At 40.6% G+C, this 24967-nt stretch overlaps 1 protein-coding gene and 1 pseudogene across 5 annotated transcripts in view; one reads left to right on the top strand and one right to left on the bottom strand.

Annotated features, from left to right (window-relative positions):
* Nucleotides 1-24967, bottom strand: part of rnf17 (ring finger protein 17) — a 45640-nt gene that overhangs the window by 14064 nt on the left and 6609 nt on the right. For 4 of the 5 annotated variants that reach the window (XM_087803541.1, XM_087803543.1, XM_087803544.1 and 1 more), the window contains 12 exons: nucleotides 21537-21640; nucleotides 20726-20894; nucleotides 20576-20652; nucleotides 20252-20326; nucleotides 19052-19317; nucleotides 18554-18631; nucleotides 17544-17702; nucleotides 17298-17466; nucleotides 9995-10133; nucleotides 3991-4178; nucleotides 3760-3883; nucleotides 3422-3584 (listed from right to left, as the gene is read on the bottom strand). In XM_087803541.1, the coding sequence (XP_087659667.1) occupies nucleotides 3422-3584; nucleotides 3760-3883; nucleotides 3991-4178; nucleotides 9995-10133; nucleotides 17298-17466; nucleotides 17544-17702; nucleotides 18554-18631; nucleotides 19052-19317; nucleotides 20252-20326; nucleotides 20576-20652; nucleotides 20726-20894; nucleotides 21537-21640 (1711 nt within the window). The remainder of the gene's footprint in view (nucleotides 1-3421; nucleotides 3585-3759; nucleotides 3884-3990; nucleotides 4179-9994; nucleotides 10134-17297; nucleotides 17467-17543; nucleotides 17703-18553; nucleotides 18632-19051; nucleotides 19318-20251; nucleotides 20327-20575; nucleotides 20653-20725; nucleotides 20895-21536; nucleotides 21641-24967) is intronic. The other variant, XM_087803545.1, reaches the window with a different exon arrangement.
* Nucleotides 11067-14147, top strand: LOC148068829 (uncharacterized; annotated as a pseudogene).

Here is a 24967-nt window from a genome sequence, read left to right as displayed (position 1 = left end):
TAATTTATTAGAGATGTCAGATTTTGTTTCAGTCCATGATCAGCAAACTTATTTTACTTTGTAACTTCAATAAAAATAAATATCACTTGTTTCAAATTATAGTTGTCCAATTAAAACCCAATAAAGCTACAGAAGATAGATAAGTAAAGATACGTCCAGTTTATACCCGAAAGGTCTGTAATTGAAATGTCTTGTTTTGCAAAGCCTCAAGCTGGATGCTCATTTGTCCTTTTTGGTGTTGAACTTCATAAGAGTGTAATACTTTTGGTTAAAAAAAAAGAAAAAGATTTATCACGCTATCCAATTCCCGCGGTTAAAAATAACCCCCTCCCCTCGTCACTTATTCGTAACTGAACGTTGACATAGACCTTATTTATTACTAAATGGTCAAAGTTTCTGAGAAAAAGTAGGATACACCATTTTAATTTGTGCACACTTCTGTGATACGTTGGCACATAAAGAATGAGTCTTCTCAATGATGGTATCTGTATGGAAAAATGAGAGGAACATCATAGAAACGGAGCTCAACATGTGCGTAAACATTACTTTTCCCTGCACAAGCATGCCAAGTTCCTTGGTACGAAGAAAACAGAAAAGGCAGGAGTACTGCGATTGACAACATGGCGCCCCCCGTGGCCGACGTGTTTGCTCGCTCCGCTCTCAGATGGTCAAGAAGGCACAGCAACGGCTGTACTTTCTGAGGAGGCTGAGGAAGTTTGGCATGTCGACAAAGATCCTCAGAAACTTCTACAGCTGTGTCGTGGAGAGCAGCCTGACCAACTGCATCACTGCGTGGTACGGCAGCTCTACGGCCATGGACCGCAAACGTCTGCAGAGAGTGGTTAAGACAGCGGAGAGGATCACCAGGTCTCCACTGCCCTCTCTGCACAGCATCTACCACCACAGAGTCCACAGGAGAGCTGCCACCATCATCAAGGACAGTTCCCACCCACAACATGGACTGTTTACACTCCTGCCCTCGGGACGCAGGTACAGGAGTGCAAAATGCAGGACCACACGCCTGAGAAACTCTTTCTACCCCACTGCAATAAGAATCATGAACAGCTGAACACTGCACTGTTGTCACTTTAAATCCATCTCATGTACAGTTCCCCTCCCTTTCTTATATTATTATTATCTTTTTTTATTTTTAGTTTTTTTATTGTTATTTCATCTTGACTTTTTTGCTATGTATATTTATATTTATTTTTATTTTTTTGTTACGCCGATATTTGTGGAGGGACGGCAAAGAAAGAATTTCATTGCATAGGGAAACGTGTTTCTCAATGTATATGACAATAAACACTTTGAATCTTGAATCTTGAATCTGCAGAAAGTACAGTATTTTGACATTACTATACATCTTATTTTGTTTGTTGTGTAGTACATCTAATCAAACTAATATATAGAAGATGCTTCTAACAAACTCATTGTAATAAAACATTCACATTTGTGAATGGGCTATAGAAATATAAACATGTACTAGGATTTCTTGTGGTCGTCAACAGTATGTGGGCTCTGTCTTATGACTACACTCACAGGAGCTGAAAAGACCCACAAACAGTGGACGCTATGATGACCCTGGTGGTTTGTTGTCTCCTGAGCAACTGCAGCAGGTGAAGGTGGATTTTAATGAGGACTGAGGCCATATCCAAGAACAGGATATTGAAGGCAGAGACTTATATCAGTTAAAATAAAGGTGGACAGCTGTACACTGACTTTTAAGTTTAATATGAGTTTATTTTCCAAATGTTTTGTGTTGTTATACAGTATATGCTTGTTAAGAATAACTGTTTAATAATAATTGTTAATTGCATTAATGTATACATTTTTAGGTAAATTTTAAAGTAATACATGTTCTAAATTGTGGAGTTGAACTTTGATGGACAGATGGCTTAAATAAAAAGAAAATCCTGAGAAGATGAAGTATTTGTTCGCAGTATGCGTTTTGTAAATAACAGAGTATATTATAATTACAGTTTCATTTACCATAGTCAACATATATCCAATTGTATAGTCATGGTGAGAAGGGCTGAATAATCTAATTACGATTATTTCCCTAAATATTGTGGTTTTGATTAAATATGCGATAATTTTTTCAATATCCTCTTTTCATGCATGTTTTCTCCAATACAATAAATAATTCACTTCACCATAAAATGTATTTCTCTGAGTTGTTAAGATGGAGCCATTTTTATGATAAAGGAAAATTAAGCATATATTTAAATAAAGGGAGAAGGTTTATTTAGTTACTTTTATTACAGTTGGAAACAAACACAATATATTCACTGCAAACACTTTAAAAACTTCTACAAAAACATGCTAAAAGTGTAATGTAAACATTTATATGTATTAGTGAATTGCAGAGTAAAGAAAAGTTCAAACACTGGTCACTCATCCTGCCTTTTTTTACTGTACATTTTCACAGTTTCTCTTGTATGTAAGTGCATCTCCCGTTATACACATTCATATATTGTTATTTACACAATTTGAATTGTGTGTTTGTAGAAGGTAACAAACTTTGTATTAGCACACACACGCAACCACGCCAGCAGTTTGCATAAGCCAAGACGCCAGCATCGTGTGCACACCCCGCAGCACGTCTCAATACAAACTTACAAACCGATGTCAGGATGTTAACGTGTTGAAAACACTGGGGGTTCTTTCATTGATCATGATATTAGACAAGTCTGTGTGTCCTTAACGCTAACTAGCATTTTCATTCAAGTCATGGCCACACGGAGGTTTTAAGAGTTTAGTTGTGACGGCTGATACTACATGTTGTTCAATGTTGTTGAGACAATGGTAACATTTTATCCAAACGTCTCTCTTGCCTGTTCAGCCTGGTGCCGCTTGCAAATCATATGACTACATAACCGTTCATAAATGAAATTAACATAACATTACCTTTGCGGTATAATAATCGCAATTTTTAATATCGTGATAATATCACAAATTCGATTAATTGTTCAGCCCTAATGGTGAGTACACTAGATTTTTATATAGGTTTTCCCCTCTCTTAATGCTGTGTTCTCCGTTTTGGTGCTGTGGCAATAGCGACCCAAAACTTGATTAAACATTATTTCTTCCATTAAAAAAGAAGACTGAGTGAAGTCGACCTTGAAATTGCAACTAACTCCACCAGTGTTGCTTGGAAAACTTAAAAAATGAATCACAAGTGTGATGTTTATTTTTCATTTTTCAGTTTTTTTTTTTTTTTTAGCCCTATAAGCATTGTTTTTAATTGCTGTATCATTGATAAAGGCAAATATCTACCTGGGTATCAAGTGAATGATTCATATTGTGTACAACAAGTATAATATAAGATAATTAAAATACATGAAACCAAATATGTTATGTTTATCGATTCACACTGACCTAAAATAATGAGAATGTGTGACGTCAACAAAGACACACTCACCAATGATCTGAGCCCTGTACCACAGGTTGTCCTCATAGCGGGCAACACAGGCTTGTCCAATGACAGGACAGGCGACGGTTAGGCTTTCATCTTCAGCGATTGAAGTTGTGTTATAACAGTCCTGAAGATTGGCTGAGAGCATTAAATACTCCATGTTGTCGACCTAGACAGACATTAAGAAAGTTATTAAATACATAATGAAATGAAGACCTTTAGGAAACAAGGATTGCTTTTTCCAAATGCTATACAAACATTCTTCAAAACAAGGGATCCTACAATCAGGAAACATCAGCTGTTTAATCAGCAACCATAGTGTATACTTAGTAAATATTTAATACCAGCTGTGTATGGAAGTCGTCAGGATTATTGATGTGGGACACCACTGCATTGTATTCTTGGTTGATCCTTGGATTTATAGGTGGGTAGAATCCCTCTCTTCTGCTACTTAACAGTGAGTCGAACCTGCCATATCAATTTTTGCAACACACATTTTTATTTTATACAACAATCTATATAGAATTTTAAATCTTTTTAAATCCAAATCCGGATTTTAGGGTGTTCACACATACCTGGCCAGATCGGAGAACACCAGGTATTCTCGCAGAGACATAGGACCGTTTGCAGACTGGTCCACCATAGTTTTCTTTAGGTCCACCAATGAAGATTCTCCGTCCTGTCCCAGTGCTTCCATCTGCACCACAGACCCACTAACCAAATTGAGAAACGTTTGTTGGGCCTCACTACACCAGCCTAGTGTCTGAGAAAATATATGTTTGACTTTAAAAAAAGAATATATTTTGACATTTAAGTACTGCTGGACATTTAAATATGTTTTGTATGCCCTGCGACAGTGGAACTGGAGAATTCCATTCAATGATTATAGCTAAATATATTACTATAGTTTAGAAGCAATATTGCACTATATAGAATAGACAAGACATTCAGATGACTAAAATTCCATTAAAACGACCCTGTATAGGAGCACAGAATTGAAAGATAATTTTCAGATACTCGCCATCACTGTACATCACACAATATTGATGTTTAGAACAGGGTTATTTTGTCACATTTTATAATTAGGCATCACAGTCAGACAAGATAAATGTATCAGAATTCCGGTACAAATGCCCATTTCATTGTAATTGAAGACATAATTACAAAGGGGCTATGAAGGTGAATCTTTATTCCAGGTCCTCTGCAGAACATTACAAATAATGTTAGTTTCAGATATTAATGGTTTAGGTAAATTACATTGTATACGGCACCAGACAAATATATCCAGATTAAGATCCAGTTAAGGTTCTTTGCAGGCTCAACATCTACTACCTTACATGAACAAATTGTCGAGCGATTACAAAGATTTGACAGAACCTGTCAATGCACTGCTGTTTTTTCTTGTTTTCTAACGATGGGGATGAAACAATAGCAATGTCTTCAATAGCAACACATTTATTATAAAATAAAAACATAACATTTAGTCAAACATTTAAGAAATGTCCTGCAAGACTGTTCTAAAACTATAAACTTAAGGTAGGCAACAAAAGACACTAGTTTTGAGTTTCATTTTAACAGATTGCGTCCTGACAGAGGGGAGCAGGGTAAGGAGGTTGACCAACACCAACAGGTTTTGAAAGGGTGGACTGCTGCGTGATGAAGCGGACAGCGCAATGGTGAAATGGCCTCAAGATGTGTTTGATATTGTTCTGTCAGATTAAATAAACTACAAAAAAACTTTTCTACTGTGTACCCTTCTGTCTTATCTCAAGATATAATCAAACGCGGCCATAGGCTTGATATGTGGCTAAAACCAGCCTACTGTGGTGATGACAGCATGTCCCAGAAGGCTCCGTCTGTGATCAAATGTCTTTATTATACTACCCATTCTTGTTTGTGTGACATTATCCAGAAATACACTTTCTTGTGGGGGAGAAATACTACGAGCCATGGGCCGCTCTGAGCAGGTGCACAACAGTAACGTACACTTAATTTATGAAGTTAATGCACTCATTAACAAAGGACTTACAGTGCCTTGCGAAAGTATTCGGCCCCCTTGAACATTTGGCCACATTTCAGGCTTCAAACATAAAGATATACAATTTTAATTTTTTGTCATGAATCAACAACAAGTGGGACACAATCGTGAAGTGGAACGAAATTTATTGGATAATTTAAACTTTTTTAACAAATAAAAAACTGAAAAGTGGGGCGTGCAATATTATTCGGCCCCCTTGCGCTAATACTTTGTAGCGCCACCTTTTGCTGCAATTACAGCTGCAAGTCGCTTGGGGTATGTCTATCAGTTTTGCACATCGAGAGACTGGAATTCTTGCCCATTCTTCCTTGCAAAACAGCTCGAGCTCAGTGAGGTTGGATGGAGAGCGTTTGTGAACAGCAATCAGCTCTTTCCACAGATTCTCGATTGGATTCAGGTCTGGACTTTGACTTGGCCATTCTAACACCTGGATACGTCCATTTGTGAACCATTCCATTGTAGATTTGGCTTTATGTTTTGGATCATTGTCCTGTTGGAAGATAAATCTCCGTCCCAGTCTCAGGTCTTTTGCAGACTCCAACAGGTTTTCTTCCAGAATGGTCCTGTATTTGGCTCCATCCATCTTCCCATCAATTTTAGCCATCTTCCCTGTCCCTGCTGAAGAAAAGCAGGCCCAAACCATGATGCTGCCACCACCATGTTTGACAGTGGGGATGGTGTGTTCAGGGTGATGAGCTGTGTTGCTTTTACGCCAAACATATCGTTTTGCATTGTGGCCAAAAAGTTCGATTTTGGTTTCATCTGACCAGAGCACCTTCTTCCACATGTTTGGTGTGTCTCCCAGGTGGCTTGTGGCAAACTTTAAACAAGACTTTTTATGGATATCTTTGAGAAATGGCTTTCTTCTTGCCACTCTTCCATAAAGGCCAGATTTGTGCAGTGCACGACTGATTGTTGTCCTATGGACAGACTCTCCCACCTCAGCTGTAGTTATCTGCAGTTCATCCAGAGTGATCATGGGCCTCTTGGCTGCATCTCTGATCAGTCTACTCCTTGTTTGAGATGAAAGTTTGGAGGGACGGCCGGGTCTTGGTAGATTTGCAGTGGTCTGATACTCCTTCCATTTCAATATAATTGCTTGCACAGTGCTCCTTGAGATGTTTAAAGCTTGGGAAATCTTTTTGTATCCAAATCCGGCTTTAAACTTCTTCACAACAGTAACCTGCCTGGTGTGTTCCTTTGTCTTCATGGTTCTCTCTGCGCTTTAAACAGAACCCTGAGACTATCAAAGAGCAGGTGCATTTATACGGAGACTTGATTACACACAGGTGCATTCTATTTATCATCAGTCATTTAGGACAACATTGGATCATTCAAAGATCCTCACTGAACTTCTGGAGTGAGTTTGCTGCACTGAAAGTAAAGGGGCCGAATAATATTGCACGCCCCACTTTTCAGTTTTTTATTTGTAAAAAAGTTTAAATTATCCAATAAATTTCGTTCCACTTCACGATTGTGTCCCACTTGTTGTTGATTCATGACAAAAAATTAAAATTTTATATCTTTATGTTTGAAGCCTGAAATGTGGCGAAATGTTGAAAGGTTCAAGGGGGCCGAATACTTTCGCAAGGCACTGTATATAAAAGATTGAATCCTGGAGTCAGTACTGGTTGTTTGTTACAATGAAATCCTGTGGTTATAGTCAGGTGCGCTTAATAGTCAGAACTTTAGGTTTTTTTAGATTCAGAAGTGAAGTTTTTTTGGTTAAGTTAAATAGAATACATGCTTACCAGGGCTGTAGCCATACACTAATCTCACAATTTCATACGATTCTTTTAGCTCACGATAAAAAATGTTTAGCTCCCAATACAATATTTTTAAGCTCACGATAAGATTTAGTACATTTGGATACACTTGCATAATAAGTTAGGAGGATGGAAATTAATCCTCTTTCTTTGCTCTGCTCTGAGTAAGGGCTAGAAGCTTGTAGATGGTTATGCCCTACAGTCCTTTCCACTGCCTAGTCATCATTGGTCAAGGACTGTTGCTTGAGTTTATTTGAATGCAAGTAAGTACGTAAGTGAGTAATGGTAATTTCAAAAGTGCCTTTCTAGACCAGGATCACAATAGCTTCCTTCAACTCCCTTCTAAATCGGTACTTCAGCTCCTTGCAGCAGTTCTCTTGTCTCCACTCTTGTGAGCAGCTTCATTGTCACATTGAATCTGGCCCAGTTAAGGTGAGAATTAGGGTTTGTCGTTGGAATAACACACCCTACTGCGCGTTGGCACAACGCGCTCCTCACATTAACTGATCCATGAGGTCACAGTGTTAGCTGTCACTGACATCAGTATTTTTGGGCCCATTTCTAAGCTCCCTTTCTTGTCCAAGATCTTGGAGAAGGTGGTGTCTGAGCGGTTGTCTTTGTGCATGGATCAGAGCGACATCCATAAGAAGTTTCAATCTGGCTTCCGCAAAGATCACTCTACTGAGACACACTTGCTGAAAGTTACCAGTGACATCATGATGTCGTCTGATTTGGGTAAATTTACAGTTCTGGTTCTCTGTCCTCAGCCTTTGCCACAGTTGATCACCAGATCATGCTGAGTAGACTGAGGGGTGAAATGGGACTGTCTGGGTCTGTGTTACAGTGGTTCTCGTCATACCTTTCTGGGCGCAGTTTCCAATCAAATGAGGTCTGAATCAGCGGATCCGTTGTGTGGAGTCCTTCAAGGTTCTGTTCTGGGTCTTTTATTGTTTTTTTCTGTACTTCGATTCCCCTCCGTAAAATCATTCAGAGATTTCCTGAAGTTTCTTATCACATTTTTGCTGATGACATCCAGCTCATCCATCTATTTGAACCAACTGAGCCCCAGAAGCCGAGCAGCTTAGTCAATTGTTTGCTAGAAATCATACAGTGGCTGAGTGAAAACACTTTGCAGCAAATGTGGACAAAACTGAAACTTGCTCCTGATAATAAGGTCCCAGGGTTGAGTCAGTACTTGGGTGACTTAGGTCCGTCTGTCAAACTGAACCTTAGAAATCTGGTTGTTTTATTTGACAAAGACATGTCTCTAGTTGAACACTACAGAAAACTGACCAGAAACTGTTTACTTCAACTGAGAAAACTCTCTAAACTTAGGAAAATGTTGTCACAGCATGATCTGGAGCTTGTAATCCATGCGTTTGTGTCGTCTCGTTTGACTATTGTAACAGTTTGTTTTCATAGTTAACGGTTCAGGACCAGAGGAGAGAAATCCTTCCAGGCTGTTGCTCCCAAGCGTTGGAACAATCTTCCTCTCTCTTTGCACTTAATGTAGTCTACTGACTCCTTTAAGAAACATCTTAAGACATTTTTATTTGTGCAGGCTTTTCCTTGATTTAATTGAACCCCTGTGTTGTTCTCTGTGTTATCTTGACCTTTAAGTATATATTTAATTTGGTATTGTTTTGATTATTTAAGCGCTTTGTGATCTTGGTCTGGAAAAGTGCCATATAAATATAAGTTACTTTACGTTGTGTTATTTTTCTTTGATCTTTGTGCTTGGATTTTGTCATCTTTAGCACCTTGTTCTTTTCATTGTACTTTGTTCTTGTTTTTATGAATCTATAGTCTGTGTCTGCTGTGAACTGGAAAACCAATTTCCCGAAGGAGATCTCCAGAGGGATTAACGTAAGTTTATTGGTATTATGGCGGTTGGAGCTGTAGACCTTATATTGAGCAGCTCTCTATGGGTGTAAGAGCACACATACGCACTATTAATAGACAAAAACAGACAAAACAGAGCACAAAGCAGTACCAGGGCGGTGATGCCATCTTGGATTGCAATGTGTGGGCATATAATTTAACGTAGTCTAATCTCTGGATCCTCAGCTGGTATTGTCATAGTTTCTGCGTTATCAGTGACATTTGCACCAATTTCCTACTCGGCGAGAGACTGTTCTGTGTGTCTCTGGTCTGTAACTACGTCATCAGGTCCCACTCTTCATTTATAGTAAGCTGTGATAGTGATGCACGCCTCAGTTGAGTGTGATGTCCACCCGTCGCATAACAGGGCAACTCTGCGATGGATGTTCTTTGTTTGTGTAATACGTTTTGGAACACAGAGTCTCATGAGGTGTTCACTGGTGATGACACTTTGGATGCGCTCATGTTTGTTGCACAGTTTACAAACCGCCTGACTTCTATCTAGTGCATCGCCCCATTGCTTTGTTTTAAATCCAAAGTACTCCCTCACATCTGCTTTCATGCATAATGGTGCTGTGTTTATGTTCTCTTAAATATGCGCTCCAACTATGCAGTAAAAAGTCATTTGCGTCAGTGTTACTTTAAGTGCTCTACAGCAATACTAGTGGCTGGCAGACTGAATTGGTCTTCTGGACACTGTTGCTTTCACTGTTCACTCTCTGTGAAATTGAATGAATACTCTCTGGCATATAAAATATCGATTCATATCGCAGAACCAATTTTATTTCCCAGCACTAATGTTTACTCGCTCACATTCTTAAACAAAGACCTCACCTCTTAATGTTGATTTCAGTGTCACAATATTTAACTTTGGAATACTAAATAATAACATACCTGATTTTTTGGAACAATGTTCTTGAGGCAACATCGAACAGCTTGAGGTGCAAAACTGCTCAGCTCGAACTTCTCTTCATCTCCCACCATTTTAATCTGGTTGCTTATTTCCTTCAGTGTCCACTCATTGCCGTCATCACTAAAGAAAAAGTCACAATATTAAAATCATGTAAATTTTCCACTATTCACATTTTAAACACAAATTCCATCTGCTCATGCTTCTTGAATGAGACCTTTTGTGTCTGGTGGATGTTGACTCATGGGGTAACGCAGCTGAATGCACCTGCCCCTCCTAGGGTTTGCCATTCATTAACAATTAAGCCAGCTAATGGCAAATGATGCGTTTTTCTGAAACGGCGGGTGCAAAAGTGACGTTTGCAATAACTTAAATTGCCGTACAGAATGAGCGAAGATATTAAGTAATCCGTTTTAACCGTTGGAGGGTCCGCTGGCAAGCTGCTGCCGCGCCTCCCCTGGTCTTCGTTATTTTCGCTATTTTGACGTTTCATATTGATTTATCAACCTTAGTCTTTTATGAATGTTGGTCCTCGAACCCATCTGCTTGATTCGGCCCGCTCGATCTTCCACTCTGCGACACTGAAACAGCAGTTTTAGTCTCTGCCTGCCTGCCTGCCTGCTGCTACTGCCTGACTCGCTAGCCAGAAGCTAGCTCCGCTAGCCAGAAGCTAACTCCGCTGACACAGGGCTCCTCTCCGCACTCTGTGGCTGGATAGCCCGCGCCGGTGTGCCCCACGAAGCACGCCAGTTCGGACCGGTCCGCCGCCACCCTGCCAGCTCTCCCGGACGTTTACCTGCGCCCACGGATTGCTGTCAACGCGGAGGACGCCGCCTCCCTGCTACACCGCTACAAGCTACCGCTACAACCGGCACGCTCCACTCCTCTGCCTCCGCTGTGCTGGTTCTGTGGCTTCACCATCACCACCTGGATCATCATCTAGCGCTGGATTACGTCGCCGCCGACTTCTCATCATGTGGAGTTTTAACCTGTTCCTCTGGCTCGCGTTCTGCTCTCACGAGCACATCTCTGCCGCTCCGTTACTCGGCAACGGAGATGTTACGTCCCCGGATCTTCTCAAGGACCCCCCCACCTGAGCTTGCATCCCACCACTACATCCTGAAACGACCAAGATACATCCACCGAGGCTCTGGACGGAACTTTCAGGTCACTCACAACAGAAACACAAACATCCGCTCTTTCTGGTCCACTGGGCCCCGCCCCCCTCCTCGTACACCCCGCCCTGTCAGTCCTGTCAATCACAGTGTGCTGTCCCCTGTGCTCAAAGCAACCTGTTACACTCCACTCACCTGTCTGAAACTCTGTCTACTCAACACCAGATCCCTCAGTAATAAGGCCCTGCTGATAGCTGACTTTATTGTTGACCAGAGCCTAGACATTCTCTGCCTCACCGAGACCTGGCAGCAACCAAACGACTTCTCCCATCTTAATGAGGCTGTCCCATCAGGTTTCTCTTTTATTAGTAAACCCCGTGCCACTGGGAGGGGGGGTGGCCTCGCTCTCCTCCACCGTGAAAACATCAAAGTCACTGCTGTCACAGTCCCCCATCACTCCTCCTGTGAATGTCTAGCTGTAAAACTCACAGGCCCCAAACCCACTATCATTGTCACCATATACAGACCACCAAAACCCTCTGCCGTTTTCCTCAATGAATTTTCATCACTATTAACATCTGTATGTGCAATGTCCCCCACTGTTATTGTCATTGGTGACTTCAACATCCATATTGACAACCCATCCTGTACGCTTGCTAACGACTTCACATCACTCCTGGACTGTCTTGGCATCACACAACATGTCAACCTCCCAACCCATAACAAAGGTCACATACTGGACTTAATCTGCTGCACTGACATCACTCCCACTAACCTTGATGTCATTGATTTCCCCATTTCCGACCACAAAGCCGTACTTTTTGACATTTACACCCAACTACAGAAAGCCAAGGAACAAAGGACCATCTCCTTCAGGAACATCAAACATATCAACACCACAGATCTCTCCTCCCTGATCAGCTCCTACCCCAGCCCCCCCTCAGCATCCTCCCTGACTGACCTGGTGACTCACTACAACAACTGCCTCTCCTCCTCCCTCACCACCCTGGCCCCCCTGAAAACCCGCTCAGTCTCATTCACCCACACTGCTCCCTGGTTCACCCCTGAGCTCCGCCAGCTCAAAGCCACTGGCCGTCGACTGGAGCGACTCTACAAAAAGACTGGACTCACTGTACACCGCCAGATGTACTCGGACCACCTCCATCACTACAAGAACGCCCTCACCACTGCCAAATCCTCATACTTCTCCAACCTCATCAACACCGGTACAGGTAACAGCAGAGTCCTTTTCTCAACAATCAGCCACTTACTTCAGCCTCCTAAAACCCTCCCTCCTGAAATTTCCGCCAATCAGTGCACTGCCTTCCTGGACTTCTTCAGCTCCAAGATCAACACCATTCACCAACTACTGGCCACATCTCGCACTCCCTCTGACGACCCACCCTGGATGATCACTGACCAACCTCCCATCAGCTCCCTCTCTGACTTCACCCCAGTAACAGAACTGACCGTCTCAGAACTCATCCGCAAGGCCAAAACCACCACCTGTCAGCTCGACCCTCTTCCCACCTCCCTTGTCAAAGCATGTCTTCCATTCATTTCCCCCATGATCACCAACATAATTAACTCCTCCCTCACTACAGGTACCGTACCCCCCTCCCTAAAACTGGCTGCCATCACACCAATCCTGAAAAAACCCAGTGCTGATCCTGCTGACCTCAACCACTACCGGCCCATCTCCAACCTCCCCTTCATTTCCAAAACCCTTGAAAGGGTGGTTGCCGCACAATTACAGTCCCACCTTGACATAAACAATCTCCACGAACCCTTCCAATCCGGCTTCCGTCCTAAACACAGCACTGAAACAGCCCTAGTCAAAATCACCAACGACCTCCTCCGTGCAGCTGACTCCGGATTGCTCACCATTCTCATCCTCCTCGACCTCAGCGCAGCATTCGACACCATCTCCCACCGTCTGCTCTTGGACCGCCTGGCTGGCATTGGGATCACCGGTGCTGCACTCTCCTGGTTCACTTCCTACCTCACCAACCGTGAACAATTTGTCCAACTAGGCCACCACAAGTCTGGGCGTTCGGGTGTTTCACTGGGTGTCCCCCAGGGGTCAGTCTTGGGTCCACTCCTGTTCACCATCTACCTCCTCCCCCTGGGCAAACTTCTCCGTCACCATGGGGTCCATTTCCACTGTTACGCTGACGACACACAGGTCTACATCTCCACCAAACCCACCGTGGCCATCCCTCCCACCTCCCTCATCACCTGCCTAGAAGACATCCGGAGCTGGATGAGCAGGAACTTTTTAAAACTCAACGGCAACAAGACCGAGGCCCTGCTCATCGGCTCCAAATCCACCCTCGCCAAATCACAACACACCCCAGCCACACCCATCATCATCGACGGATTCCCTGTACCCTTCTCCCACCAAGTCAAGAGCCTCGGCGTCATACTGGACAACACCCTCTCATTTGCACCCCATATTCAAAACATCACCCGGACCGCATTCTTCCACCTCCGCAACATCTCCAGACTCCGCCCATCACTGACCCAATCTAGCACTGAAATCCTGGTCCACTCATTTGTCACATCACGCATCGACTACTGCAACGCCCTTCTCACCGGACTCCCCACCAAACTCATCAACAGACTGCAGATCATTCAGAACTCAGCCGCCCGGATCATCACCCGCACCAAATCATCTGACCACATCACCCCTGTTCTCATCCAACTCCACTGGCTCCCGGTTCAATACCGCATCCACTACAAAAATCTTCTCCTCACCTACAAAGCTCTCCACAACCTAGCCCCCACTTACCTCCGCGACCTTCTCCATGACTACACTCCCTCCCGTTCCCTCCGCCCCTCCTCTGCTGGACTGTTAATCACCCCCACGTCACGCCTCAGCACGATGGGTGCCTGAGCCTTCAGCTGCTCGGCACCAAAACTCTGGAACTCCCTCCCACCACACATAAGACAGTCAGACTCCATCACAACATTCACATCTCGACTTAAAGCCCACCTGTTCAAACTGGCACATTCCCTATGAACCAGACACTCTGCACTGCACTTTTATCTCGATGTTTGTTTGTTCTGTTTTTATTGATGCTATGATCTGTCACTCCTGTTTTGTAAGGTGACCTTGGGTGACCTGAAAGGCGCCGCCAAACAAATAAAATGTATTATTATTATTATAATTAAGTAGAACTGTAGTTTGATTTGTGATATAAATATCTTGAAACATCTGAATTAACCCTAAAGGAAACCAAACTAGACAGAGAAAAAAATATTATTAACCAATTGAGCCTGAAGCAAGCAGCTTCAACTTTCCTGACTTGATATGGCTGCCTTCGATTGTCCGTAATGTTTATAGACGGGTTCACTTGTATTGATCTATACATCCGGCGTTTGCACTGTGCGATAACAAGATGGTCAGAAAGCGCTTAAACAGTCAAAACAATACCCAATAAGTCTCGGAAAATCAAGGAAAAGCCTGCACCAATAAAAATGTCTTGAGATGTTTCTTGAAAGAGTCAGTAGACTCTATCAAGCGCAGAGGGAGAGGAAGATCGTTCCAAAGCTTAGGAGCAACAGCCTGAAAGGACCTCTGGTCCAGAACCGTTTGCGAGTAACCATCAGCAGATTCTGATCCACAGACCTAAGAGCCTGAGCTGGGGTGAAAGGCTGGATCAGATCAGTGATGTAAGGAGGAGCCTGGTCATGAATAGCTCTGAAAGTAAGAACCAGAATTTTAAAGCTGATCCTGAAAGAAACTGGCAGACAGTGAAGAGATTTAAGGATCGGAGAAATGTGAATTGTTCTACTAGAGCGGGTCAGAATTCTTGCTGCAGAGTTCTTTGTCAACTGCAGGTGAGATAGCTCCTTGTTGTTAAGACATGAAAACACACGGTTGTAATAGTCCAGACGAGAAGACAAAAACGCATAGATAAGCTCCAGATCATGCTGTGAAAACATTTTCCTAAATTGAGAGATTTTTCGAAGTGTCTGGTTAGTTTTCTGCAGTGTTGTTCTAGAGAAATGTCTATTTCAAATACAACACCCAGGTTTCTCAGGCTCAGTTTGACAGACTGACCTAAGTCACCCAAGTACTGACTCAACTCTAGAACCTTATCCTCAGGAACAATAACCAAAGTTTCAGTTTTGTCCACATTTAGCTGAAAAGTACAAAGAAATCAAACAATGGCTAAGCTGCTCAGCCTCTGGGGCTCAGTTCGATCAAAAGACCAGTAGAGCTGGATGTCATCAGCAAAGATGCGATAAGAAACATCAGGAAATCTGACTGATTTTAGCCAGGGGAATCAAGTAGAGTAAAAACAATTAAGGAACCAGAACAGAACCTTAAGGGACGCAACAGATCCGCTGATTCAGACCTCATTTGATTGGCAGATACATTGAAACTGCACCCAGAAAGGTATGACGAGAACCACTGTAACACAGACCCAGACAGTCCCACTTTATCCTCAGTCTTCTCAGCAGGATCTGGTGATCAACTGTGTCAAAGGCTGAGGACGGATCCAAAAGAACCAGAATAGTGTATTTACCCGAATCAAACGACATCATGATTAGAGTGACGTTTGCGGAAGCCAGACTGAAACTTCTTATGGATGTCGCTCTGATCCAGGAACGGGGGCAGCAGCTTAAACAGGGAGGCCCAAACTTTCCTCAATCAAGTTACATTGTCCAGCTCTTTCCGAGGGACCCCAATGCGTTCCCAGACGAGCTTGGAGACTGTCTCTCCAGTGCATCCTGGGTCTGCCCCGTGATCTCCTACCAGTCGGACATGCCCTGAACGCCTCACCTGAGAGGCATCCTAATTGGATGCCCAAGCCACCTCAACCGACTCCTGTCAAGGTGCAGGAGTAGCCACTCACGGATGACCTTGCTTCTCACTCCATCTTCAAGGGAGGGGTTCTCTTTGGAGAAAACTAATTTCAACTGCTTGTATCCACTATCTTGTTTTTTTGAATTTAAAAAAAAATTCAATCTCTGCATGTGGAATAAAAGACGGCCCAGACTACGCTCATCTTTTCTATACATGGCTGAAATGTCCAAATCTGTCACTGAATTACTAGGCCAAACAGCTGAGAACAATGAGGTTTCTTCTTTTCCAGAAATAACCCAACTTGGAGATATTGATTCAAATTCTGTTGAATATCAGCTGCCAGCATGTATATACTATATTTATATGAATAAGACCCCCATCTTGTCAAAATATAGCCCGATTTGGTGCAATCATCTCTTTGTTGTGGAAAGAGAATGTAATAAGTGAAATTAAAGGCTTGTATGCATCAGGAAACGATCACACTAAAACATTTGAGGAACTTAAAATGAATAATTACAGTTGGTGCATTTTATTCGATCCAACCAGGCGGGAACCAGAAAACCTAAATTATCCTTTTTGGGAGAAATTACTATCAAAGAACCTTCAAAAAGGGGAATTATTTCAGAAATGTAAACAGTCATCATCAGAATCTGTAGACCAAATTGAGGGCATGAAATGAGGCCCATAAACATCAGCTAACACAATTTTGAAATTTCTTCAATTCAAATGGCTAATGAGGGTGTATATAACTCGGGAGTAACTAAATAAATTCAACCCAAATATCCCAGAATTATCCAATAAATGCCAATTAGAAAATGGAACATTTTTCATTGTGAATGAGAGTGTCCAACATTTTGGAGTTAGTGGTCTCTGATTTGGGGAAAATGTTAAATATTAGCATTAAATATGACCCTTCATTATGTATCCTTGGTGTGTATCCAGAAAACCACAACTACACAAAGAGTGAAATTGTTTTTATAGACCTCTGCATTTTACAACCCAAACAAAATGTATCGCTCTAATGTGGAAGAGGACACTGGACTCAGTATTGGTTGCAAGGACTGTCTCATACGTTTCCATATGAAAAGATCCCCTATTCATTAAAGAACAAAGAAAAGCATTTTGGAAAAAATTGGGAAACTTTTCTTGAATATCTCACAGAAAAAAAGGACTTATTTGTCTATTTCTTGGTTTGTGTGTGTGGGGAGGAGGGTGGGATCTGTTTGTTATTGTATTTTCTTGTCTGAATGTTTTGCAATAACTCAAAAATCTCAATAAAAATACATTTTTAAGTACATTTTAACCTGTTAAATTCAAATCATTTCAATTTATTACAAATAATACATTTCTTGTTACCTGTTTGGTTTAACAGAAACTGTGGGCCCATAGTCCAAGAGGAAAACTTTCATACCAGTACACTCTGAGATTGGACAGGCTTCTACAACACCTGAATGGCAACTGTCAAATAGTTCCATTACAATGGCACGGCACCATTTCTCTTCCCACTTGAAAAAAATGTCATTTCCTGAAAAAAAAAAAAATTCTGAGTCATCAAACCTGGTGAAAAGGTGAAACACTCTTCAATATGAAAATAACACACACCTCTCTCCAATATGTCTGCTGAAGAAAAGGAACAGTTCGTTTCTTTACAGATGCTGTTAATTCTTGTGGAAAGCTTAACCTGTTCCTTTCTTTCAGTCACATGACGGATGTAAAAGAAACTAGGATTGACAACATGAGTTACAGACACCCACTGGAGGACTGTATGAAGAAAGAACAGATGTGAGAAACATTTGTTTTCATGGCAAAGCCCCAAATCAGTTTCTTTAGCCGTGTTCAAAATAGGGCCTAAAAATAAGGATAGTAGCATAATTAAGGCATAGTATGCGAGTATGTGGGTCTAATATACCATACATTTGTGCCGAGAGATGGTGAAGCTGCCGACTCATATGTTGTAACACCGATATATGCATTAGCAATCAAACTTTGAGGGAGAGAACAAGAGTTCCCAGTCGTCCTTAGAGAAGCCAAGGCATAGAAACATACTCTTTGTGTAGTGCGTGTCATCATGACTTTTGTTAAGCCCTAGTTGTACAACACCTTGCTCTGGTAAAGTTCCTTGTTCAAGAAACCTAAATATCTCAATTTTATGGACAAGGACATCCTCTTTGACTGGAAAGGTGGGTGAAAAAGTGACTTATGGAACTGCTTCAACTCCAGATTGCAGGATGAGCATAAGGAATTTATATCCAAATGTTAATATTGTTTACAACGTTGATATATATATATATAATATTGAAATGTCATATCTCGATAGAGATATGAAATTATATATTCAGCCATAACTCAGAACAAATGTTGGGGAAGACTGCTTTAACTATTCTGGCTCTCAGACCCACCAGTTTTAAGAGTTTTAAGAATGTGCTTACTAAATTATATTTTAATTGAAAATGCTTTTTAAAATGACAAAAAAAAAAAAAAAAAAAATCAAGAGAAACCAATAATGTATGCAAAGTATTAGACATCAGGTGCTATACGTTTTCATTCAATTCTTATCTTTTTATACCTTTACAACCCAAATTAGAATTGTAAATAAAGGAAATAGTTCCTACCCTTCCTGCTGTCTGATGAATGCTTTTTGCCTTTTTTAGAGGTTCCTTTTTTCTTTGTCTGTATTGGTCGTGAGGTGACTGAAAAACAGAGTTACAGAATAAAAAAACAAAAACAAACGACAAAAAACACCAAATCAAAAAAAAGCTTTTGGATGCGACGTCTGCGGACCCCAGTGTTAAATATCTTCTTCACTAATTATAAATGATATATGACGGCACCAGTTAAGTTCAAGTCATAACAAAATATAACACTTTATTAACTTACTTGTGTTAACTGATCAGATGAAGCTTGAGGAACGGGGCAGTTAACTCATCGGCATTCCATAAATCCAGTACAACTCAGACTTTCTAACTACTAACGTAATTATTAACATTTTTAATTATTAAATACATCAACAGCGAGTGCGTTTTCATTTGCATTTTTATCCATTTGCAAAACAATGTCAATGTTCCAAAAATATTGCTAGAACAATAACCGTAATAATCTCATCAACTTACATGGGTTCTTTATTTCTTCTGATATTTCTTCAATTATGACATCAGGATTAAGCAGGTCAACAGTAGAGCCATGTATAGAAACATTCAACCTTTCCATTCCTTGGTGGGACTTGGGAGAGGATGAGCTGGCAGATTGTGTGCTCAGTGGTCCTCCCTTCGATGGACAGAGGACTCCGCTGCTCTTCGTTTTATTCAGGCCATCTTCAACTTGCCAAGGACATTTTTTTCCAATTATCTCACACTGTTGGCATGGTGACTCTGGCAAACTTTAAAGAATACAATTATTTATACAGAGTGTCGGTTCAACCAAAACAATAAAGTGATGCCACATTAAATTTGATAAGCTGTATATTACAATTTAATGGCATAGGTTTGAGTGCAAACCACAGGTGTCAACGTTTTAAATTTTGAATAAATGTGTAGTTGAAGCTTTTTACATCGAAGCTCTTTTAATAATATATAGATTAAAATCCATTTTTAAAATAGGGCTGCATGATATGGACAAAATTCCTTAATGGTATTATTACAAGATATCTTGATACTAAATGACTTAAGTGAAAACAAAATATTTTTCAGAAACACATAAGAATTAACAAAGTGCTGCTTTATTTATTAGCACTAATTTCTAGTAATAAACATCAATATAAATGCACAAATAAATGAAGTAGACATCAATAGTTTGTCAACTTTCTTTAAAAAAAAAAGAACATGTATATTATACAACTAGTAGGAAGAGAAACAATGCAACATTGTAGTCTTCAAAAGACAACATAACAACTTAACTTCTTATTTTCAATCATGTCTTTAGCAATGTTATACATAATAGCGTCTGAAATATCTTTGTGCATGGTGAATGTAGACCTATAGAGCTGCGCAGCTGAATGCATTAGCAATTACACCTTTCTTTTGTAGTACCAATGTCGTTGATTTAGACAAACAGGTTTGTTGTGCTCCATTGCTTCTCAGTAATTTTTGCAACGAAGCACAACCTTCACAATAGCTTGCTCTGATTAACGTCCTCATTTCTGAACTATTCCATTTTATTAACAAAGATTTTTACATGTGTAGACGTTGACACCCCTAGTGCAAATACAGCAATAAGAAATGGGTTGAGAGTTTCATGTCTTCTCATAACAGCTTAGGGGACAGGGCTTGATAATTATGCCTGAGATAGAGAGAGAATTAGGGAACAGGGCCTACATTTTTGGGGTGGTTGTTTCCAACTTGAGAGACAAACTCAAGCACGCATCCTGGCCCTCTGACCTGAAAACACACCTCAAAAAGAAAAAAAGGAATAGTGAGTTACAAAGATAGCTTCTCGGATTTAAGTTGAAAAAAAAAAAAAACATCCAGTTATACTGTTAGTGTTTAACAATGTGGTGCATTCCTCCCGATTTGCTTTAAAATACAAACCTCTAACATGTATAATGCTTTAAAAAGTTGCAACAAACAAAAATGTAAGTAATACATTCAATTATAAAACAAATAAGATTATTAGGTATATAATGATGTAAATAGCCTTACCTTATCCCAGAGTCTAAACTTATGCACTCCACGTTAAAAGAATATGGCTCCAAAGCAGTTTCCAAAGTCTCCAAAACCTGCACCACAAATAAAACACGTTAGCTCACCCCTTAAATATATCCAATATTTAGTTTATACAATTTCACATACCTTCTTAAAATCACCATTCAGTTCCAAGGAAGAGAGATGGCGCAATTGAACGGTTTTCTCCATTGCATTTTCAAGGAACTTAATTTTCTCCTCAACAAGGTCCACTTGGTTTTGACTCTTTGAAAAAAGTGCCTCTAGATTTGAAAGATGATTGTGCTGCGTATCTCCCCTGTAAAGAAAACAAGGTTGAACATAACAGTATCCAATGATCTCTACAATGAGATTTTATTGAGTAAATTTAGAAAAACATTTATATTACATTTATTAAAAGACTTAAGGGCTCTGGTGTCTGTTCCTCATTTGTACTGGTAAGTTAAAAAACTCTGTAGTTACTTTATCTCAGTGTTTTTAAACCTCTTGGGGGGGAAAAAAATCACGAGGCACACTGCCAGCCAAAATGTACAAAAAGGATCTCTGTAGCCTTTATTAAGAATCTAGTGATATAAAGAGTATAACATGATTACACTCCCAGTCTATAAAAGCACAGAAACTCTATAATGGCATATTTTTGCATAAAATGAATGTTTTAAGACCAATTAGGTGAAGTTGGATACTTTCCACTGGTTGAAAAACCCTTTTTGTGTTCACATGGATGTCCAAACAAAGTTACATAGCGAAGACCCTTGTTATAATGCATGCAATAATACCCTATTATTTTAACATCTGACAATATATTTTAGAGAATACATTTGAATATGCAGCAGTTATATCAAATTGCAACATATTGTACTGATCACGTTGTGTTACTTGGGTTTTTACTTTAAATGGAGAAACAAGAAAAATACTAAAGTGAGAAATAGGACCAACATACCACTTACGAACAGCTTTTACAGCTTTTGCTACAACCAGATTGATCTCTGTGCTGAGGCGAACATTCTCCCTTCTTATTTGCTTGTCCAGACCCACCTTCAGCATCTGCACATAAAAAATATGGCATTATACAAGTCTTGAATGGATTTTAACTATAAAGGATGGTTTGAAAATAATGAAATTAATGAATATTTCTATTTAACATTTTTGACTTGAGTTCACCCAACCCTTCTGAGCCTCTTGGTAACACAAAAACATTTTCCTGCAGTCACACACGGAGTAACACCATCTGATTGGATGTGAAAGTTGCTGACAAAATTGATAAGGAAATGGCTCTCAACGGTTCCGTGAACTAATTTTGAAACAAAACATTCAAACGAAGAATTATTGTGTGAACAAAAAATGTATAAAGCAACACAATTCAGTTTCCATATACCAGAGGTTGGCAACCTTTACCACTCAGAGCCACTTGGACCCATGTCATGTAGAAAATAAAAACTGGGAGCCACAAAATAATGAATCACTCCATATACTTATGTTGTAGTTTGCGCATATATATATATAATATATATATATACACACACTGTATATATAAACAAACTATTATTGAAAACAAATGAAGATCTCCTGAGTCTGATGAGACTTTGTCGAAAGACTGAGCGTCTCTGGAAGTCCAATACACATGAGGTGCCCAGACTTCACCTCAGGGATCTGATGTCTTCATACAATGAGATGGTGGAAACTGCCAGATCTGATTACATTCGGGAACTGGTAACAGTAAATAAGAAAAACCCCAAAGTGTTTGACACGATAAATTCTCTCGTGTGTCCTGCTGCTGCAATCACCCGTCTTCTATGAAGCTGACAGCAATGCTTTGATTAATTTAATTGTGTCAGTGAAAATGAAGAGAAAACCTCTGTGTGGAACCCCTGCTAGCAATGAGCCCGTCTTCACGTCGTGGTCGTCCTCTAACGTTGTATCTCTGGGTGATATTTCAGCACTGGTGAGCAAGATGAAACCCTCCTCTTGCTCGTCAGATGTCCTTTCATGTAGGCTCTTTTATTAAAGTGTTAGATTTAATTGGCCCCTGGGTTACCAAAATGGTAAACCCCTCTCGCCAGGCTTACACCCAACAAACCTCAGAAATGTCAGGACTATATCTAAGCTCCCATTCTTAGCAGTTGTCATTGTTCCTGGATCAGAGCCGCATCAATGAGAAGTTTCAGTCTGGCTTCTGCAAACATCACTCTACGGAGACAAGGTTACTGAAAGTGTCCAGTAACATAATGATGTTGATGTCTCGAGAAATGCACTGTTCTGATGCTCTTGGTTCCGTCACAGTTGATCACCAGATCCTCCGGAGAAGACTGAGGGATGAAGTGGGACTGTCTGGGTCTGTGTTACAATGGTTCTCGTCATACGAGAGCAGTCAACTTGGCGCAGTTTCAGTGCGTCTTTGTTCTATGGTTTGTGATTGTTAAAGCGCTTTGTGAAAGGCACTCTAGAAAAAAAACATTACTTACTTAGTCACTTATGTTTTCTACCATTTTTTTCTACTACAATTCTACCGCAATGGGTCAATCAATTTTGTTTTTAACCCTTACCTTGTGCAAAGCACTTTGTGACTTTGAAAGATGAATATATTCTGTGTGTATTTATATAAATGGATTATTAGCATTTCAACAATACAGACTCAAAAATCAAATTAAGTTCAAAACAAATGTATTTAACCTAACTTATAATGATGTACAACTTCAAGAAAATTCCATGTTAGCTTAAAAAAATAGTTTATCAAGTCTTGTTTTGGTAGTTTGTGGTCTGTGCTGTGTCGGCGTTCTCTGTATCTAGCAGGCCTGGATATTTTCCCATGTGTGCTCCTTAATTCCCACATCCAAATAAATATCTTTATAATATAGTGCATATAGTCTCAAAGACTTGCAAAAAAGAAAATATTCTATTAGACTGTTTTTGAAGAAGAAGTCGAACTTTTATGAAAAAGAGAGTTTACAATAACAAAGGACTTTGGCCCCTTGACACTGATTATTATTTGGTAAAAAAAAAAAAAAGAACAAAAGGGTAATTGTTATTGTAATACACAACTTTTAAGGCTTCATTTTACATTTTTGTAAATTACTTTAGCAGTTATTCTAATCTTAGAAATGTAAGGGGAAAACATTATTTAATTTTTTTAAAATAAATCAACCAACGTTTGTTCTATTTTATCCTTACCAACCGCCAGAGGTGGTGCTTCAAGCACTGAATGTATCCATCTCGCGCATGTGCAGGTTGAGTGTTAATACCGACAAAGTCACCAGTTATTCCTGTGACAGAGGATCTGTTCCTTTTCATCTTCTCGCTGCGCAGGTAGACCGCATGCCACCGAGCTTGCTAGATTAAAGGACTAGTTAATTGTTGTGCATTGCTGGTAGCCTTGTGACTTCTGTCTGAGCTGTGAGCCGCTCGCCCTCCAGAGGCTTCAACGAACTACGACACTGAGAAGTTGTAGGTAGGTTTGCCATTTGGCTAAGTACCTACTTTGTGTTTTCTCGTTTCATTTTGTTCGGTACAACCTGTTGTACTCACTTTTGGTTGTATTATAATTCTTTGTTGGTCACGGCAGTGTGCTCGCTCCCTCTTCCGACATTTGTACGGCTGATTCGATGGCTACCGTTATTGAGTACCGGTCTTGGTTATATTATTATTATTATTATATTATTTTAATATTTGTTGGTGATGACGGTGTATTTGCTCCCTCTCCCAGCATCTGTGCTACTTCTATTATTTCATTATATGCATTAGCGGTTAGCATCGTGACCACTTGCCTTCGCTTGACACCTTTTGCCTGCGTTTTCGCTCGGCATATTATTGTTTATATTGATGCGCGAACGCAGTTGTCCCAGTCTTCATGTGTAACATAGCACCTACCCTTAACTGGTGAAGGCAGTGCTCTCGCTCCCTCACCCAGCTTTTGTTGTTTTTTCTGTGTGGCCTTTCGCTTGTTGCTAACATGATTGGCAGCCACTTTTGCTCAGCCTGTTTGGCCTTTCTGCAGCCTGAGAAAGCCATGATATGTGTCCCTCATGTCTTGGTCTCAAGCCTCTGAGTGAGGGTCTTTCAGAAGAACCCTGCATGAACTGCAGCTTCATGCCCCGGAAAGTGAGGGCTGCCAGACTTGCTGAGGTGTAACAACTGGCCTCGTTTCGTTGCCTGAACAGTTGACCTCAGCCCAGCGACCAACTCCAGCTCAATCCGGCCGATCTAAACGTCATGCTGCTGAGACTACAGGCCCCACTTCTAGGACGAAGGTTAAAGAGTCTGGACTTGCTGGACCAATTAACGGAGGAGGTTAATCAGATGAAATGCTTCTTCCTGGCCTTCCAGTCTGGGACTTGTGCAAGAGAGTTGGGTGATCCTGCTCCTCCTGCAGCCATC

The sequence above is a fragment of the Callionymus lyra genome, chromosome 12 (genome assembly GCF_982586985.1).
Source record: "Callionymus lyra chromosome 12, fCalLyr1.hap1.1, whole genome shotgun sequence".
Taxonomy (NCBI): Eukaryota; Metazoa; Chordata; class Actinopteri; order Syngnathiformes; family Callionymidae; genus Callionymus; species Callionymus lyra.
The sequence above is the reverse complement of the archived record's forward strand: the minus strand, read 5'-3'. Positions and strand labels throughout refer to the sequence as shown.